The sequence below is a fragment of the Echinops telfairi genome, unplaced genomic scaffold, assembly GCF_000313985.2.
Source record: "Echinops telfairi isolate 266 unplaced genomic scaffold, ASM31398v2 ScPeMD7_9;HRSCAF=40, whole genome shotgun sequence".
Taxonomy (NCBI): Eukaryota; Metazoa; Chordata; class Mammalia; order Afrosoricida; family Tenrecidae; genus Echinops; species Echinops telfairi.
The window spans coordinates 56084205-56102231 of record NW_022103906.1 but is presented as its reverse complement, the minus strand read 5'-3'; the positions used below and the strand labels follow the sequence as shown (position 1 = coordinate 56102231).

General features: G+C 41.5%; 1 protein-coding gene across 1 annotated transcript in view; it reads right to left on the bottom strand.

The window, feature by feature from the left end:
* FAT1 (FAT atypical cadherin 1) overlaps window positions 1-18027 on the bottom strand; it is a 157957-nt gene that overhangs the window by 54001 nt on the left and 85929 nt on the right. The window contains exons 4-5 of the mRNA XM_004696477.2: window positions 3809-3870; window positions 681-1010 (exon numbers count right to left, since the gene is read on the bottom strand). Coding sequence (XP_004696534.1) covers window positions 681-1010; window positions 3809-3870 — 392 coding nt within the window. The remainder of the gene's footprint in view (window positions 1-680; window positions 1011-3808; window positions 3871-18027) is intronic.

Genomic DNA, 18027 nt, shown 5'->3' with positions numbered 1-18027 from the left:
TACAGCGATCAGCAAAACAGAAGTCACATCCCATAACTAAAGGATAGGCTGACACAATCTTAAACAGAACCAGTTTCTGTGAATGTGTGTGTCCATATACCAGACTCAGGAACCCTGGTGGTATAGTGATTCTGCATTGGGCTGAGATCTACATGGCTAGCAGTTCAAAAGACTGGGCTTTCTACTCGTGTAAACAGTTACAGTCTTGGAAAACAGGGGGTGGCTATGAGTCAGCATTGACTCGAGGGCCGTGAGCCACGTACCAGCCCGGACTCAGGGCCATTGGCCATCGAGTGGAAGCCAACTCACATCGATCCCACTCTGAGATTGTTACTCTTTATGGGAGAAGCAGCCTGTCGTTCTCTCATAGGACAGATAGTGGTTTTCAACTACTGATCTTGTGGTAAGCAGGCCAATGTGTAATTTACTATGCCATCAGGGTGCTGTGTCTATACACAGTATGTTTAATTTAGCTTGATAAAAAAGAGCAATGTCTTCATGATCATCTTCAATAGAAACAAGAAGCAACTGTTGAAAAAGATAAAACCGTCTTTCTCACACATCAAGCAGTGCCTATTCATTAGGTCAAAACGATGAGGATTTTGACTATGTAAGAGATTAAGTTACAGGTTCATAAATCAAAGCGTATAAAGATTTCAAGGAATAAAATCTTATCTCACTGTAAGAATATCGTATTCTCCAGCTCCAGAAAACTTCTTGGATGAAACCACTCCAGTTTTGGGCTCAATGAAAAATTTGCCGTATTCATTTCCCTCCTCGATGCTGTAGGAGATTTCTGCGTTGGGACCTTCATCCTTGTCTGTGGCGATGACCCGGTAGAGAGGCTCTCGCTTGGCATTTCTTTCTCGCTCGGTCTTTTCCCGCTCTGGGAGTCCAATTTTGTAGAACTTTTGCAGGAACTGAGGTTTGTTGTCATTTTCATCAAGAATTTTCACAATTACTCTGGCAATTGTTGACTTGGGGGGATTACCATTATCTGTCACGGTCACCTGTTTGGAAAGGCAGCAATTATCAGTACACATTTTTAATATCTACTGTCTAATAAAAGAAGGAATTCCTTCTGCCTAATGACAGTGCACCTCTGCATAAACATCTACAGTTTACAAAGCCTGGGGACACATACCGCCTCCTCTCCTCCTGGCGTCTGCCCCACAGGGAGGGAAGACAACCTCTACTTTCTGTAGGAACTCAGGGAGATGGGCGGGGAGTGGCAGCCTCCTTCTTCCCTCACCATGTTGTCCGTCCACTCTTCCTCACACGACTGCCACTCTAAGTGACCATCACCAAAGTGTTAATTTTGTGAATGCTCAACAACTTTTAATAGTTTTTCAAGCCACGGAAGGAACACAGGAAGATTTTGCTTAAGGCATTTAGAGTCCTCTTAAGAACAACATACATGATTAGAACACTGGAACATAAATTCTCCAAATAGGATATGCAAACATTCATTTAAGAATCATGAATAAAATACTAATCATTTAAAATGACATGATATACGGTCCATCTTTAAAAAGCACTAATAATCCCTTCTTGGGGGGACTTTTTCCTTATGCTATTTTCGATGCTAAACCCCGTGCCAGGGAGATGGCTCTGACTCAGAATGAGCATCTAGGGCAGAGCTGAACTGCTCCCTAGGGATGGTGAGGGTTTAAATCTTTACTGAAGCCGACTGCCTCAGTCTTCCTCCCACAGAGCAGTTGGTGGGCTAGAACCACTGACCATGACAATAGCAGTCCAATGTTTCATGTGACAGCACCACCAGGGCTCCTTTTATAAGACTTAGTAAGGTGGGGTTTCAATTTAAGACCAACTTAAAGAAAAATAGTTTCAGTAAAATAACATCCATTTTAAGTAAATAATTCATATTTTTGTTCAAGCACAAAGATCATGGATTATTGAGGATGGAACTAATGGCTGTATATAAACCCGAAACAGACGATTTCATCTCTAAGTGTTTGTTTACTTCAGTGTGTAAATTAAAAGCATGACCTAACTTAATAGTTCTCGTCCCCTCACCTGCACCTCTATGTCCTTCCAAACTAGGCTGCTGGAATACTAGAAATATTAAAGCAAATGAAGTTTTGCGTGAAATTATTTTCTTTTTGAAGCTTGGTGATTGTAAATGATTTTGGTTAATGGTATGACTGTATCCTGACGTGGTCCTTGTCAGAGGATCCGGCAAAATAACTGTCTTGTTTATAAAAACACTATTAGTTTACCATGTGCCTTCCCCTAAACTTTCTAAATAAAACAAAGGAAAATCACCAATTTAACTTGACCTCTCAACATTTTCCTCTTGGCATTTAGAGAGCTGATGACTGATTGGGTGGACGCAAGCAAGTGCTACACTTCATAGTATTCACAACACCACAAGTGACTCCCAAGTTTGGGTTCCGTATCAGTAGCCAGGTAGACAAGTTTGAACGTGTGATTTCCGGAAAACAACGCTTTCTCTTTAAGATAACCAAATCATTTAAAGAAATTGCTACTTGGGAAGAGGACTGTGGCTGTACTGCCACTACCGCAACTGCACAAATGTGCACATGCACACATACAACTACTATATAGCTATAAAAAAGTTAACATTTTACTGACAATGTTAGAAAACTAGGACCAACAATAAATGAGATTAAATTGGAATCAGTATGATTAATAGCTTTTTAAATAGAGGGAACTAAAAAACAACAACAATAAGTGAGAATTTTCTAATTAGCCGTACTGATATAACGGAGGAAATGCAAAGTGTGTGCTCGGTAATCAACACTAGACTGTAACGTGTGGTGAGAGAAATGGCAGCAGAGCTCCTTTGTACTGGACCACTTTCCCTCTCCCAGGCCACATGTTCTCCTGGTCTCTGGCCGCTTGGCGAGGGATGAGACCCAATCATCTTACCAGACTTGACGCCCAACTTACACCCCATCTTCCTCTTCCAAATTCCTTGTGTCCTTTCTTCAGGAATGAGGTTAACTAGTCAACAGGGAGCTTTTACTAGCAGTAGTACTAGTATTAGTATTTTTAAAGGACTAGCAGGGATTTTAAAGAAGTCTTTGTTTGTTTGGGTTTTTCTTAAGAAGTCTTATAAAAGAAAAATCATTCCTAAGAAGAGCACATCAGAGTTCAATCTACTTTTGTTAAGAGCTCTCTTTTTTTAGCACAAACTTTATATAGTAACAGTTTTTTAAAATTAGGCAATGATGTGAGTATTGAACAACTTCTCAGATCAATCAAGCACACATGCGCACTGCTAGAAACTCAAATACCTAATAATGAAGGAAAGAAACATGCCGAATACATGGAGATAAACAGCACTTTTCAACTAACAATCAAACCCAAGTAATACTTCTCATGCTGCGTGTGGTATATGTGTGCACACATGTAGTAAGTGGACAACTCATGATAAACCAAAACAAACGCACTGGCATCAAGTCAATTCTGGCTCATAATGACCTACTTACAGGACAGTAGAATTGCGACTTAGGGTTTGTCAGGCTGTAAGTCTTTATGGGAGCAGAAAGCCTCATCATTCTCCGACCAACACCTGGTGGAGCTGCATGTCTGATTTTAACTGTGAGCAGACCAACAGGCAATTTACTATCAGGGCTCCTGCCAACTCCTGATCATGGTTGGGTTCTGGGATGGGAAGAGGGCAGCCAAAGAAAACGTGAACTCTCCTCTTAACTTTTTTTCTTCCTTTCTATTAGTAGTAAGGGGGGAAGCTGATTAATTAGCTTAAACAAAACTGTTTTCCCCATATTTATCATTTCAAACTTAAAAGAGAAATACTCACTTCTAAAATGTGTTCATCTTGCTGTTCTCGGTCTAGTTTTCTTGATGTGGTTGTGATGAGACCTGTGAAAATTCAACAGCGCATTACTCCTCAGAAAATGAGGTCAATTATAAAACGTTGCAACTGAAAAATCTGAGTAAATTTCTAGCTTCTCAATGCAAAAAGAAATATGAAGGAATATACGTTCCAGATATACTTACTTTAACAACAAAAAAATACAGTCTACATTTTCTCATTTTCTTAATTTCCGAGTATAATAGATAAATTTTAGTACCATTAAGGAGAAGAATTCAAATTAGTTATATTTCTACCTGCTAATATACAGAGGGCCAATAAATATTTTACAGGAAAAGGTTTTCTTTACGAACTGAGATGAGGTTACCAAGGACTCCAACTTCATCTGTTTCTCCTTTGAAATATCTCAGAAATGATTAATAATTGACTGTGTGTGTGTGTGATATTAAATAGGACCCATTAGAAGATAAAATAATGACTATGAGTTATTGCCTTGGGATCATTTTCCTTTAAAAATGAAGAATTCTTTTAAAGAATGAGATTTTGCAGGCACTGTTGTTCAATAGTCATTTAATTTTTCAATAGAAGAATAAACAATTCCCAATAAAATACCTTACTCTACTTTTTATTTTCTATCAAAAGAGTTTAGAGTTTCACTCTCTGCCCAGAGTTAAATTTTAAGAACCAATTCTCTGTAAGTTTGTCATCCTGTAGTGGTTTGCATGCTGCTGTCATGCCAGAAGCTATGTCACTGGTACTTTCAAACGCCAGCTGGGTCATCCAAAGCGAACATGCTTCAGCAGAGCTTTCAGAAGAAGAACAGACTATGAGAGAGACTAGGCATGTGCTTTGAGGCTGAGCCCCTGACAACCTGTCAGAAGGGAAAACCTCATGACTAGCAGCAGAACATGGCCAGTGACAGTGCCAAAAAGTGTCTTTGGGTCAGAAGCCACTCAAAATTTGACTGGGGTCTTAAAGGCTCGAAGTAAACAAGCGGCCATCTAGCTCAGAAGCAACAAAGCCCACATGGAAGAAGCACACCAGCCTGTGCGATCACGAGGTGTCGAAGGGATCAGGTATCAGGCATCAAAGAACAAAAAATCATATCATAGTGAATAAGGGGGAGTGCAGAGTGGGGACCCAAAGTCCATCTGTAAGCAACTGGACATCCCCTTACAGAAAGGTCCCAGGGAGGAGATGAGCCAGTCAGTGTGCAGGGTAGCAATGATGAAACAAACAACTATCCTCTAGTTCTTTAATGCTTCCTCCCCCACCCCACCCCCACTATCATGATCCCAATTCTACCTTACAAATCCGACTAGACCAGAGGATGTACACTGGTTCAGAGAGCAACTGGAAACCCAGGGAATCCAGGACCGATAAAAACTCCTTAGGACCAATAATGAGAGTAGTGATACCAGGAGGGGAAGGGGAAGGTGGGGTAGAAAGGGAGAACCGATTACAAGGATCTACACATAATCTCCTCCCTGGGGGATGGACAACAGAAAAGTGGGTGAAGGGAGACGTCAGACAGTGTAAGACATACAAAATAATAATAATTTATAAATTATCAAGGGTTCATGGGGGGGGGAGAGGAAATGAGGAGGTGATACCAAGGGCTCAAGTAGAAAGCAAATGTTTTGAGAATGATGATGGCAACAAATGTGCCTTGACACAATGGATATAATGTATGGATTGTGGTAAGAGTTGTACAAGCCCCCATTAAAATGATTTAAATAAGAAAAAAGAAAAAAGAGAGCTGTCTTCTCAAATAGAGTCGACAGCAGATACAGTAGAGCTTTTAGTGCCTTCATTTGTCAATGGGGCACAACTCAAAATGGGGGTGGGGGCAAGAGTTGTAAACATCTACCAGTTACTGGAAGTTGGAATGTTCAAAGTGTGCCTCTAGGAAAACTCAAAGTCATCAAGAAAGAAGTGGAACACATAGAAGTCGAGGTCCTGGGCATTCGTGAGCTGAAATGGACCGGGACTGGCCATGGTGAATCGGAAAATCACACGATTTACTCTGCCAGCAATGACGCGGGAGGACTGCTATCGCACTCCCCATCAAAAAGGACAGTTCGCGAGCTCTCTGGAGTGCGACGCTGTCTGTGATAGAGTACTATATACTGCATACGACGAAGTCTGGTCAACATAGCAATTATTCAAACTTATGCACCAAAAGCCAGTGAAGAAATTAAAGATTTTTACCAAGTCTGAGATTAATTAAACAAGCAATCAGGATACCTTGATAATTATTGGTGATTAGTTGGCAAAAGGTGGAAACAAGGAAGAAAGAACAGTAGGAACACAACAGTCTTGATGACAGAAACAAAGTAAGAGCACACGGTAGAATTTTGCAAGACCAATCAATTCTTCGCTGCAAAGATCTTTGTCAAAAACAGATGGAGACCACATATGTGGATTCTCCAGATCGAACCCACAGAAATCACACTGGCCGCATCTGAGGGAGAAGAAGCTCAGCAGCTACAGTGAGGCCGAGGGCAACTGTGAAAGTGCTCACCTTTAAGTACAGGCTGAAGCTAAAGAAAATGAAAACAAGTGCACAAGAGCCACAATCCAACCTTGAGTCTATTGCAACCCAATGTTGAGAGCATCTCAAGAAAGGTTTGACACACTGAGCACTGGTGGCAGACGATCTGATGAGCTGTAGGATATGGAGAGCACCATACAGGAGAGCACACATCATTAAAAGGAAAACAGGATCAAAGTGGATGTCATAAGGGACTGCGACTTGCTCTTGATCTCAGAGTGGCTGAGGCCAGCGGAAGAATGATGACGTCAAGGAGGCACACAGCAATGTTCCAAGGGCAACTCGAGAAGCCACAGGATCAGAATGAAATATGCAAAGACCCGGAGTTAGAAAACTAAAACGGAAGGAGAGGCTCACCATAGCTTAAATGGAAAGAACTGAAGAAATAATTCAAGCCTTGAGTTGCAATACTGATGATTCTATGGGGAAAATACTGCCCCGAGCCGGAAGCATCAAGAGCACATGGAAAGAATGTACAGTCACTGTATCCCAAAGAACGAGTCAACATTCAACCATTTCAAGGCTTAACCGGAAAGAAGAAGTCCAATCTGTAATGAGTACGTTAATGAAACACAAGGCTTCAGGAATCGATGGAATACCAATTGAAATGTGTCGAGAAGCCGAGCAAGCACTGGAAACAAGCTTGTCTGTACCAAGATATAGGGAAGCCAGTGACCCAGACAACAGACAGGGTAAGATTTGTATTTGTACCCATTCCAGAGAAAGATGATCCAACAGAATGTGCAAACTATATTAACAATGTACTTACATGTATCACTGAAACGCATAATATACTAAATCACTGATACCACATGCAAGTAAAATTTTGCTGGCTATCATTGTACAACAGATGTAGCAGTTCCTTGACAGGGAGCTGTCAGAAACTAGGGTCTGAATCAATAAAGGACAAGGAGCAAGGGATTATCATTGCTGATGCCAGATGAATCTTGGCTCAAAGCAGAGAATACCAGAATGATCTTCACTTGTGCTTTACTGACTGTGTAAAGGCACCTGATTGTGTGAATACCAAAACTATAGACTGCCTTGAAAAGAATGGGAATTTCAGAACATTTCATTGGACTCATGGGAAACCTGTACGTAGACCACCAAGAGGAAGTTGTGGGAACAGACAAGGAAATATTGCACAGTTCAAAATCAAGAAAGGTATGTGTCAGGGCTGCAACCTTTCATCATACTATTCAATCTGTATGCTGAGAAAATAATCAGAGAAGGCAGATTCCAGATTGGAGGAAGGCTTATCGACAACCTGCAATATCAAATGACATAGCCTTGTGTGCTCAAAGTAAGGCGGTCTTGAAGCACTTGCTAGTGAAGATCAGCGATTGCAGCTTTCAGTATGGATTGCAACTCAATGACCAAAATCCTCACTGCTGAACCAGTAGATAACCTTCTGCTGTGATATCTGGAGAAATGATTGAAGCGGTCAGGGACTTCATCAGGCTTAGATCTTTAAACAATGCACATGGAAACAGCCGTGAAAAGATCAAAAGACACATTATAGTGGGTAAATCTGTGGCACAAGAGCTCTTTAAAGTGCTAAAGCACAGATGTTACTTGGAGGACTAAAGTGCGCCTGAACCAAACCACAGTATTTTGCCTTTATGTACATGAAATGTGCACACATTTGATTTCTGGTGTTGGCAAAGAACAGTGACAATACCGTGAACCGCCAAAAGAACAGGCAAATCTATCTTGGAAGAAGTATAGCTCCTTAGAAGCAAGGATGGAGATTTTTGTCTCGAGTACTTTGGACGTGCGATGAAGAGACTATTCTCTGGGGGGGAAAGACATCATGCTTAGAAAAATAGGCAATGACAAAGACCTGGGCAAGATGGAGAGACCAGTGGCTGCCACGCTGGGCTCAAATATCAAGAGAGCTGTGAGGAGGGGGCAGGACCAGGCAGTGTTTTGCTCTGTTGTACAAAGAGTCAACACTGACATAATGGCACCAAAGAACAACATGGGCTAGATCTCTAGTAAGTGTTGGGATCTAGAAGACTATCAAAACTGATGAACAATTTGCCTATAATTCACAGAGGGAAAAAATTAAAAAACTGTCCCAGCTAGTAAAATAGCCTCCCCATCCTGTGCTGACAACAGGCAGATGGACGTTCAATGGGAGTGTACATAAAACCAGGTGTTGAGCCGTGTTTAGCAACAGCATCTGAAAGCTAAACTTCCTCCTGCCCAGTACTCTGTGCTTTTCCCAGAGAAACACTTCAAATAATACATATGTAGGAATCGATGTTACCACTCTAATTTATTTTCTCCTACAATACTAAATAATTTCACAAAACTACCAATTAAAGGCTATTCAAAATGTTCCTCTAAATTTGTAAATGAAAGGGTTTGTGCTTAATTCAGTGTCGTTTCTTAAATAGGCAACTAAGATCTAAATCAACATGATCTTCCCCACAATTATGAGACAGTGCCTTAAAAAAAACAAAAACAACAACAACCAAAAAACCCAAGAACCAAAGACTATAAGAGCTAGAATATGGGATTTTTTCCAGTTGTGCTTGTTTACTGACTAGAAGAGGGTCAAGGAATGCGCTTATCAGTGTTGGTATCCAATTGGCTTCCATTAGTTTTTTTAATTACCATATATACCTGAATTTCAGCTGACCCGAATATAAGCCGAGGCACCTAATTTTACCATAAAAACTGGGACTCGAGCATAAGCCTAGGGTGGAAAATGCAGCAGCTACTGGTAAATTTCAAAATAAAAATAGATACCAATAGAATTACATGAGTTGAGGCATCAGTAGGTTAAATGTTTTTGAATATTTATTTCAAAGAAAAACCATAACCTAGCTCTATAAATGGAAAAGAGGGTCAACAAAAACAATGTTATCAGCAATAACTATACATGTTGTGTTACTGCATGCTCTACATTACTACATACACTGCCTTACCGCATGTACACAATGCAGCTTGTATAGTTTGAGGCTGTTATAACACAGGCTGATGATATTCGAGAATGTGATGACATGACTGTTTGCATAGAGCAGCCTGTGTTAGGGTTCATAATATACACGTTGTTGTGTATGCATTGTGTTGTGTATGCACTGTGTTACTGCATGCGCTGCATTACTGCATGTGTACGGGAAAAGCTAACACAATACATGCAAGCATAGTCAACACTGGGTCCAGATAGGGGTTAATAACAAAAAATAAAATATAACAGGCTGAGTACTGTAAATAAACGTACTATCTATCCAAGACCAGAGACATGCAGGTACTTGTATTCAGCAATGCTTGGGGGGAGCAAGAGGGTGTGACCAAGTATGGGTCAGACTGTAAAGGCTATGTTGTTGGTCACAGGCCTGGTGAAGACCTGGAGAAGAGCAGCCACATCTGACAAGGATGCGGTGCGCCCCAGGTACAGCACACAGAAGCAGGCAGGGTCTTGCCCAGTACTGCACGGACAACATAGAGGCTGCCGGCATGCAGGAGAAAAGAAGAGCGGTGATATCAGCAGTCATGGGGACAACCCACAGAGGCTGCAGGCACACCCACATATGAGCGGGAGAGACTGGGGAACACCTGCACTGCACCAGAAAACAGGTAAGTGGGACCCTCACTTGAGTATAAGCCGACAGGACTTTTTCAGCACAAAATGCTGAAGAAACTCGGCTTATACACGAGTATACATGAATATATACGGTAATTCCTTTATACACAGTAATTCCTTTTGCCCTTCTCCTCATTGTAACCAGCCCCATCTAATTGTTCTAATGCGCTATACCCATCAAAAAGTTGGTACTTGGTAACATTCATGAAACAATACCTTGCCATGTTTCACAGTCAAATATTTTAATCCTGTATAACATACAAGCAAACATTTGTCAATAAGCACTCCCTATTTTAGTTTACTTATATAACAAAGACTTCAAAAAGTTCATGGAACAAAAATCCCAAGGAGAGAACTATATCAGAGCTTAAGTTATAGCTCCCAGTTTGCAGAAAACTATGGATAACAGTGGAAGCCCAAAATCCATTTGCAGGGTCCCCACATGAAGTGAGCCTCTGGTGAATCCCCGCTGACCATAGGGAGGGCCGATACAGGTAGGTTAAAATGTAACTGTTTTTTAATGTTTTTAATGTCTTCTGCTCAAAGTTTCTCTATATTGTCTAATCCTTGTTCTGTTTGCATCTTGTATGATTTTCTGTCTACAGAATCTAGGATCGGTAAATCTAAAGAGACACAATTAACAAGCTAGGGGAATGGAAGGAGAGGATGGGGGGGAAATGGAGAGTTAATAAAAAGGAGTAAGATAAGAAAATGTTGTGAAATTGGTTGTGGTAATGATTACACAACTCTTCTTAATATGATTGAATGATCAAATTGTATGATATGTTAAGTGTACACCAATTAAACTAGTATTTAAAGAGTACTGATCTTGGCAGCCAAGAACCTCAACTACTGTGTCACTATTCAGGGCTCTGTGGTATCTATCTACAGAGAACCAATTCAAAACAAAGCCAAAAAGCAACCGGACGCTTCTGACATTTGGAAATATGTGCATATTTGCATATTAAAATATTTGATTGTGTGTGTTTACAGGTTTGGTATGCTTCTAATTAAATTTCCTGTTACCTCCAATAGAACATTAATTCCATTTAATACAATAAATAATAATGCACCTTTCTTATCCACTGTAGTCTGGCTATTGCTGCTTCTTCCTTCACATCTCAGCTCTAAACACCATCTCCTACAGCCTCCCATGCAGGTTTAACCTGAGGATAAACCCACTAAACACCATCTCCTGCAGCCTCCCATGCAGGTTTAACCTGAGGCTACACCCACCATTGGTGGCTCCAGGCCCTTAAAATTGCCTCTGTCATAACATCATAATTACTGCTGCTCACTTTAAAAATCTTCCTTTTATACTACAAAGCTTATGAAGTGAGAAACTTGTCCTGTCTTTCTTGTATTATCTTGGTTACACGACTGTGTCTCCACCCACCCACTGTCATCGAGTCTATTCAAACTCACAGTGACCTACAGGACTGTCGAGAATTTAACTCTCTATGGGAGCAAGCAGTCTCATCTGTCTCCCGTGGAGTGGTTGGGGGGTTTGAACCGTCAACCCGGTGGTAAGCAAGCCAATGCATAACCCAGGGCTCTTAAGAAATACAAAAATGGGTGAACAAATACATTTCTTATAACTAAGGAAGGGTAAAACGGCAAGTAGTTATTCATAAGCACGTGTACAAAGATATACAAACCACCATAAACTTGGAAAAAGTTATTCAAATCCATCACTTCCATATAAACTAAGAGAAACTATCCAGTAGGTATTAACAAGCAAGATGCACAGCCTAGAGTCAGTCAGGCGGTCCAGGTCCTGGTAGTTATAGACAGACATAGAGACCTGAAGTGCAAGGAGGCAGGATAGGGGACACATGGATGTGGATTAGATCGGAAGCATGGAGAAGAGTATGAAGAAGAAAAAGAATGATGAGCTATCACACTAACTGGGGCGACACTAATGTCTTCAAACCCACGCAGATGCTTTTAAGAGGCAATCGCTAAAAGAGAAACACAATTTCCCAAAAGCCCGGGGCACAGAATCCTGGGTAAAAGTACCTTCTCCACATACTCATACTTCCGAGTCCATGAGGCACACCTAGGAAAGGCAGTAGTAGTACTCCACGAGAAAGACACTGCATGTTCATACAAAGCCTAGGCGATGGCCGACTACCCACAAGCCAAGACAAAGACCGAGACCCGCGCTAACCAAGACAGCACTCCACTCTTGCTGCCATCGAGTCAATGCTGACTCATCCCGACCCCTGTGGGGTTCTGAGTCTGCAACTGTTTCTAGGAGTAGAAAGCCCAGTCTTTCTTCAGAGGAGCTGCTAGTGGTTTCAAACTGCTGGCCACACAGATCACAGCCCAATGTGTAGTAATCGCGACACTACCAGGATTCCTGACAGTAGCCACTAATGAATTACAAACTCACTCACTGCCATCGAATCAATTCCTACTCAGGATAACCCCACAGGGCAGAGGAGAGCTGCCCCCTCTTCGGGTTTCTGAGGCTGAACATCTTTCCTGCAAGCAGATCGCCTCACCTTTCTCCCTGAAGAGACAGGTGGGTTCAAACTTCTGTCTCCCACAGCCCATCTTGTAAGCCTCTACATACCACTGCTCCTTCAGTGCGCACTAGTTTCAAGTTACATTCCATTGAAAATCGGTCCCCGGTCACAAGAACCACGCTCCAAGTGCCGCATGACTTAAACGAGGGGGGTTCGGAGCATTGCCAGCAGCCAGCAGAGCAAGAAGGAATGCGGAGCAGAAAGGAATGGCTTATAAAAGGCAACTTATAAAGCAAGCATCTGCATGGAAGCCTTGCAAGTTTGGTACCTTTTCTATGGAGAGAATGCAAAGTCTTTCAGAGTGACCACAACACCTAAAAGACCTTCTTTTTGTGAATCACAACACTCCTGCCAAAAGGAATCCTATCGAAGATAGCAACGTGGTATTCGGCAGCACCGTGCGCAGGAAGAGGGCTGTGAAGCCGGACAGAAGGAATAAAACTAGTTCCACTCAGAATGTTCTTAGGGAAGTGAAAACAAGATTTCTCAACGAAGCAAGAAAGGAGAGGATCAGGGCAGCTATACAAAATAATTTTTAGAAATACACACTCTACCCTATAGCAATCAATAGCACTGGAGGCTTACCACTCTAGACAAGCTATCTCAAGATTCTGCACTCCTCACTCAGCAGGTTAGCTGTAGAACTTGTTCTGTGTCTCACAGACGTTCACACCTCTGTGCACTCTTATTCCGACTAATCCTTCCACCTTCCCACTTGGCAGAAGCCCACCTCTATCACCAATCCAAAGTAAGCCTTCTCTAAATTACTCGTAAAAGTAATTACACTTGTAAGCAGTAAATATCTTCACAAATGCATCCCGCAGTTTCTCTGTAAATGTTTCATCCTGAATTTATTTTGCAAAATCTCACAAGGATACTTAATAGAAACAGTGCAGTATTTCAGAACTGAGGGAAAATCTGTAAGATTTATCAGGGCTTAGTTGCCTGAGCCAAAGTTTTTCTAAGGTCAACACCAGTCAGTTACTATCAGCACTAGGATTAGAATTTCACTCTCCTGGGCCCACGTAAGAGGCACACCTCCCACTGCCTCCAAATACACACTCACATACTGTACTGCACCATGGATTTCAACACTGTAAACTCTGAACTGTGATCTCCATAAAGCTCCAGAAAAAACAGCAACGAAAAATCATTATTCATCTAACAAGGTCCAAAACAGCGAGTTAGAAAATAAAAAGAGTGGGTGAAACCCGAAAAATGCTTATGCAAGTGCTTCCTTTTGTAACCTTGTATTTTTATCTGCCTTTTATGCAAACACCATTCAATTTAAAATAGAAAGGGAAACAACAAAAACTAAACATTTTTTCCTTGCTTAGCCCACAAAAACATTCCACTCTGTATACCAGTGGTATCATGACTGCGACGGGGCTGAAACCAGACACAGTAGCTTCTCACCAATTAGCAGTTACCAAGTTTAGCCCATCACTGTATGTAAAACTGAGGAGCTAGACTTTACTTTGATGAAAAATCACTAAATAACCTTTCAATGTCATTTAGAAAACAGACATTTAAGACAGAATGTCAGGTTAGCCACAATGTGCTAATATAAAAATTTACATTGACGTAAAAAAATAAATCAAAACCAAAAAGCATCTCTAAATTTCTCTCAAAGTCCAAGACAGCAAACCGATTCGTGAAGTAGGAGCATATAAAGGTAAACATTAAAGGACTGGCTCCCGGCTTTGAAAGCCCTACGGATCAGCTCTTCTGGGTGCAGACAGGACACCAGGGATGAGAACAGGTAAAGCTATCAAGTGAAGCCGTCCATGTAGGTGGAGCGCTTTGTGTTCAGCTCCAGTATGGGCTGTCCACTCAGAATGCAGAGGTGTAGGATAGTCATGTTCTCAAATGCCAGGGATGAAGGCTGGAAAGCACAGAGCACACCTGAGAAACAATAGGACATAGGGGCAGGGTGTAACGTTTTTTTCAAAAAGCACAACTCACTGTTACCGAGTTGATTCTGATTCACAGTGACCCTACAGGACACACTAGCACTGCCTCCGTGGGTTTCCAAGACAATCTCTCTTGACCGGAGTAGAAAGGCTCATCATTCTCCCACAGAGCAGATCAGCTGGTGGTTTTGAACTGGCCTTGTAGTTAGTATCCCACTGCATAACCTCTATGCTACCAGGGCTCCTTAGGCTGGAGAATCTGCATATATAAATAAGGGGGAGAAGAACGCTAGGCCTTTCACCAAGGGCTCTGTAATGTAAAAATCCTTGGACTTGGTGTCGTGTTCAATAGCCATAAAGAGAAATACCAAGATGAGAAGTGAGTTTTATTAAGATCAGTCTGGCAGTCGTGAGTATACAAAACGAGTGAAACCCAAGCCTGCTGTTATCCACGGTGGGTAGCCAATAACAAACCCCTGATCTAATGGAGGGGGATATAGGAATAGGAGGAAGAGATGGAAGCAAGAACAGGTAACTGTGTCAGGCAAGAGGAAGAAAAAAGCCACCCCCAAAGTCAAGTGTCAGTTTAGGACAGGTAAAGGCAGAGGAGGAATCTTCAACAGCGCTTGGGGTTTACAAAGTGGTGATCGTGAAGGGAAAGGTGGCCGAGAATCAAGTGGTGCCCACCCCCCCACCCAAAAAAAGAATCAGAGGGCAAAGATTGCGAAGGGCCACTAGTTTTACAACTAGGAGGTAACTGAGGGCCTCCACGGAGTAGTTTCAATATAGCTATAAAGTTTAATGCTGGATGATAAGTTTACAGAAGTGAAGAACAAAACAGACACCCCGCCAATTTTCCTTCCCTTGAGGCTGGGCCGGCCTGCGTCTTCGTTTCACCAGCAGAATGCATTTAGAAGTGAGGCTGTGCCAGTTCTGAATGCAGGCCTCAAGAAGCCTTGCAGCTGTGACCTAGCACCTTGTGAATGATTCAGCACATGTAGGATGGTCATCCTTGCTGCCCTATGAGACAACCAACATGGAATGAGTCCCTACAGGCCAATGCCGTTCCAACTCCATCAGCCATCAATGTATCGGCAAACTCAACCCATGCCGATTTGTTACACATCAAAGCTAGCTGATACAGCAAATGAATTCATCTCACATTGTTACTGGACCTACTGATGGCGACTTTACATAATTTACCTCATTTAATGACCCATCCCATTTCTCTAAATCCCTTTTTCTCAGTATTCCTCTTCCTATACACATACACACAGCAGGCAATATCCCCATTTTCACTGAACCAGAGAGATTAGCTAACTAGGTCAAACTCAATTAGCAAGACAGTAAAGCTGACAGTATAATAACCCAGACCCTTCGGAGTATAGAGCACAGCCTTCCAAGACCAAAACCGCCGGGAGGGAATAAAGGCTTCCATTCTCTAAGGACTGTTTCCAAGAACGACACCAGGGGTGCAAATGGATGACAAGAGAAGAAAATGACTGAACAGGATTGAAGTCCAACGGCAACCAGAAAACAAGGGCACATGAGTAGGAGTGACCTAAGAAATAAAACCTATTAAAAAAGGCATCAGGGGTCAATAGAAAGTATGTGTACAGAAAATAATGATGACAACATAGGTACAAATATGCTCGATATAATTGACGTCTGGATTGTTGTAAGAGCCCCCGATAAAATGATCTTTTAATTAAAAAAAAACGAAAGCATCCTGGTGCTTTGTGAGTGGGGGGAGTGGGCGACTATTCACCTTGTTCAGCAGGAAAATCACTTTGAACTACATTCCAATTATTCTGTTTGATGAATAAATAGAGGAAGAAGACAGGTGTCTTTTTTAAAAGAAAAGGTCTACTCACTTAATTTACACTTCCAATTATGATGAAAGTGCTACGATGATGTGAGGGGTTCAATATTGAGCTGTTAGCTGAAAAGTAGACATTTCGAACCCAATAGCCAGACTATGGGAAAAAGATGTGACCATCTGCACAGACTTACAGACGTGGAATCCTGACAGAGTTCTACACGGTGCTACAGAGGCATTATGGAGTCAACTCTGACTTGAGAGCAGTGGGGTTTTGTTGCTGTTTTTTTTTAATGGGGTTGCTTTCACATTTTTATTTCAACTTTTAATTTTAGAAGCCAGTATCATTAAAAGGTATGTGCTTTTTTTTCCTACAACCTTTTTTAAAAATCTTTTTATTAGGGGCTTATACAACTCCCTCATGAGCCCTTGATAATTTATAAATTATTATTTTGTACATCTTGCCCTTTCCGACGTCTCCCTTCACACACTTCTCTGTTGTCCGTCCCCCAGGGAAGCGGTCACATATAGATCCTTGTAATCAGTTCCCCCTGTTTTTTATTTCTATGTTTACTTCCACTATTCTCCACTACTTTGGTTCTTTATCCCTTTGTTTATTTTAACAGTAGTGCACAAACCACAGGAACATATATTCAAAAGCACTATGCAATAAAGCTGTCTGTAATGATGGAAATGCTCTATAATTTGTGCTATCTAATATTGAACTCCCAGCTACAAGTGGGTACTGAGCATTTGAAATGTGTCTGGTGTGACTGAGCAACTAAATTTTTAATTCAATTTTAATTAACTTATGTTTAAATGGCTACATATCACTCATTCCTTTAGAGTGTTTTCAGAAGGCAATTTCCAGTTCCGCATTGTTAAAATCAAAACCTTTTAACATCTTCAATGTTCAAAATATTTTTCTCTGGTTAAAATTTGAAGAAAAAAAAAATTCAGTCACAAACATCTTTGCTATCACAATTCAAATTCTGTATCACCTAAAAACAAAAACCCAGGATCTCTCAGGGTTGGTGCCCAGACGGCTTGTAAAACCTCTTTGCTTACACCTTCTCCTACTAGCCCCATCGCAATGGATCAGGTTTAGCTTCCAGCGTCACCTGATCGTCTCAAGTCAGGAGTCTCTAGGTTTAACAATGACTTCTGCAAAACCATCATCCCACACACTCATACCTGCTTTCCTGTTATAAGGGCAAAATAAATTAATTAACTGAAATGAAATTTATTTTCATGGAAAATAAGTGATATGCATTTCCCTAAGGAGCACGGATGCCGTAATGCTTACTAAATTCAAGTTCACCACTTGTTTGTTAGCACTAAATCAGCTTAGTTTTTAGAATGTCTCCCCCACGTCTGTCACTCTAAGAGACACACATGTCCTTTGTCCACCCAAATTATGATGCATTTACCGTATATACTTGAGTACAAGCCGACCGAGTATCAGCTGAGGCACCTAATTTAACCACAAAAGCTGCATTAAAAATGTGCTGGAAAATTCAGCTTATACTTGAGTACATACGGTACTTAAGGGAGTAATTTTAACCATAGAAGGTAGAGATGAATAATAAACTACCCTCTTGGGTACTGGGAGGGTGGGTTGGAAAGGGGGAACTGATTACAAGGATCTACATGTGACTGGGTGAAGGGAGACGTCGGAAAGGGCCAGATATAACAAAATAATAATTTGTAAATTATCAAGGGTTCATGAGGCAGGGGGGAGTGGGGAGGGAGGGGTAAAAATGAGGAGCTGATACCAGGGGCTTAGGTGGAG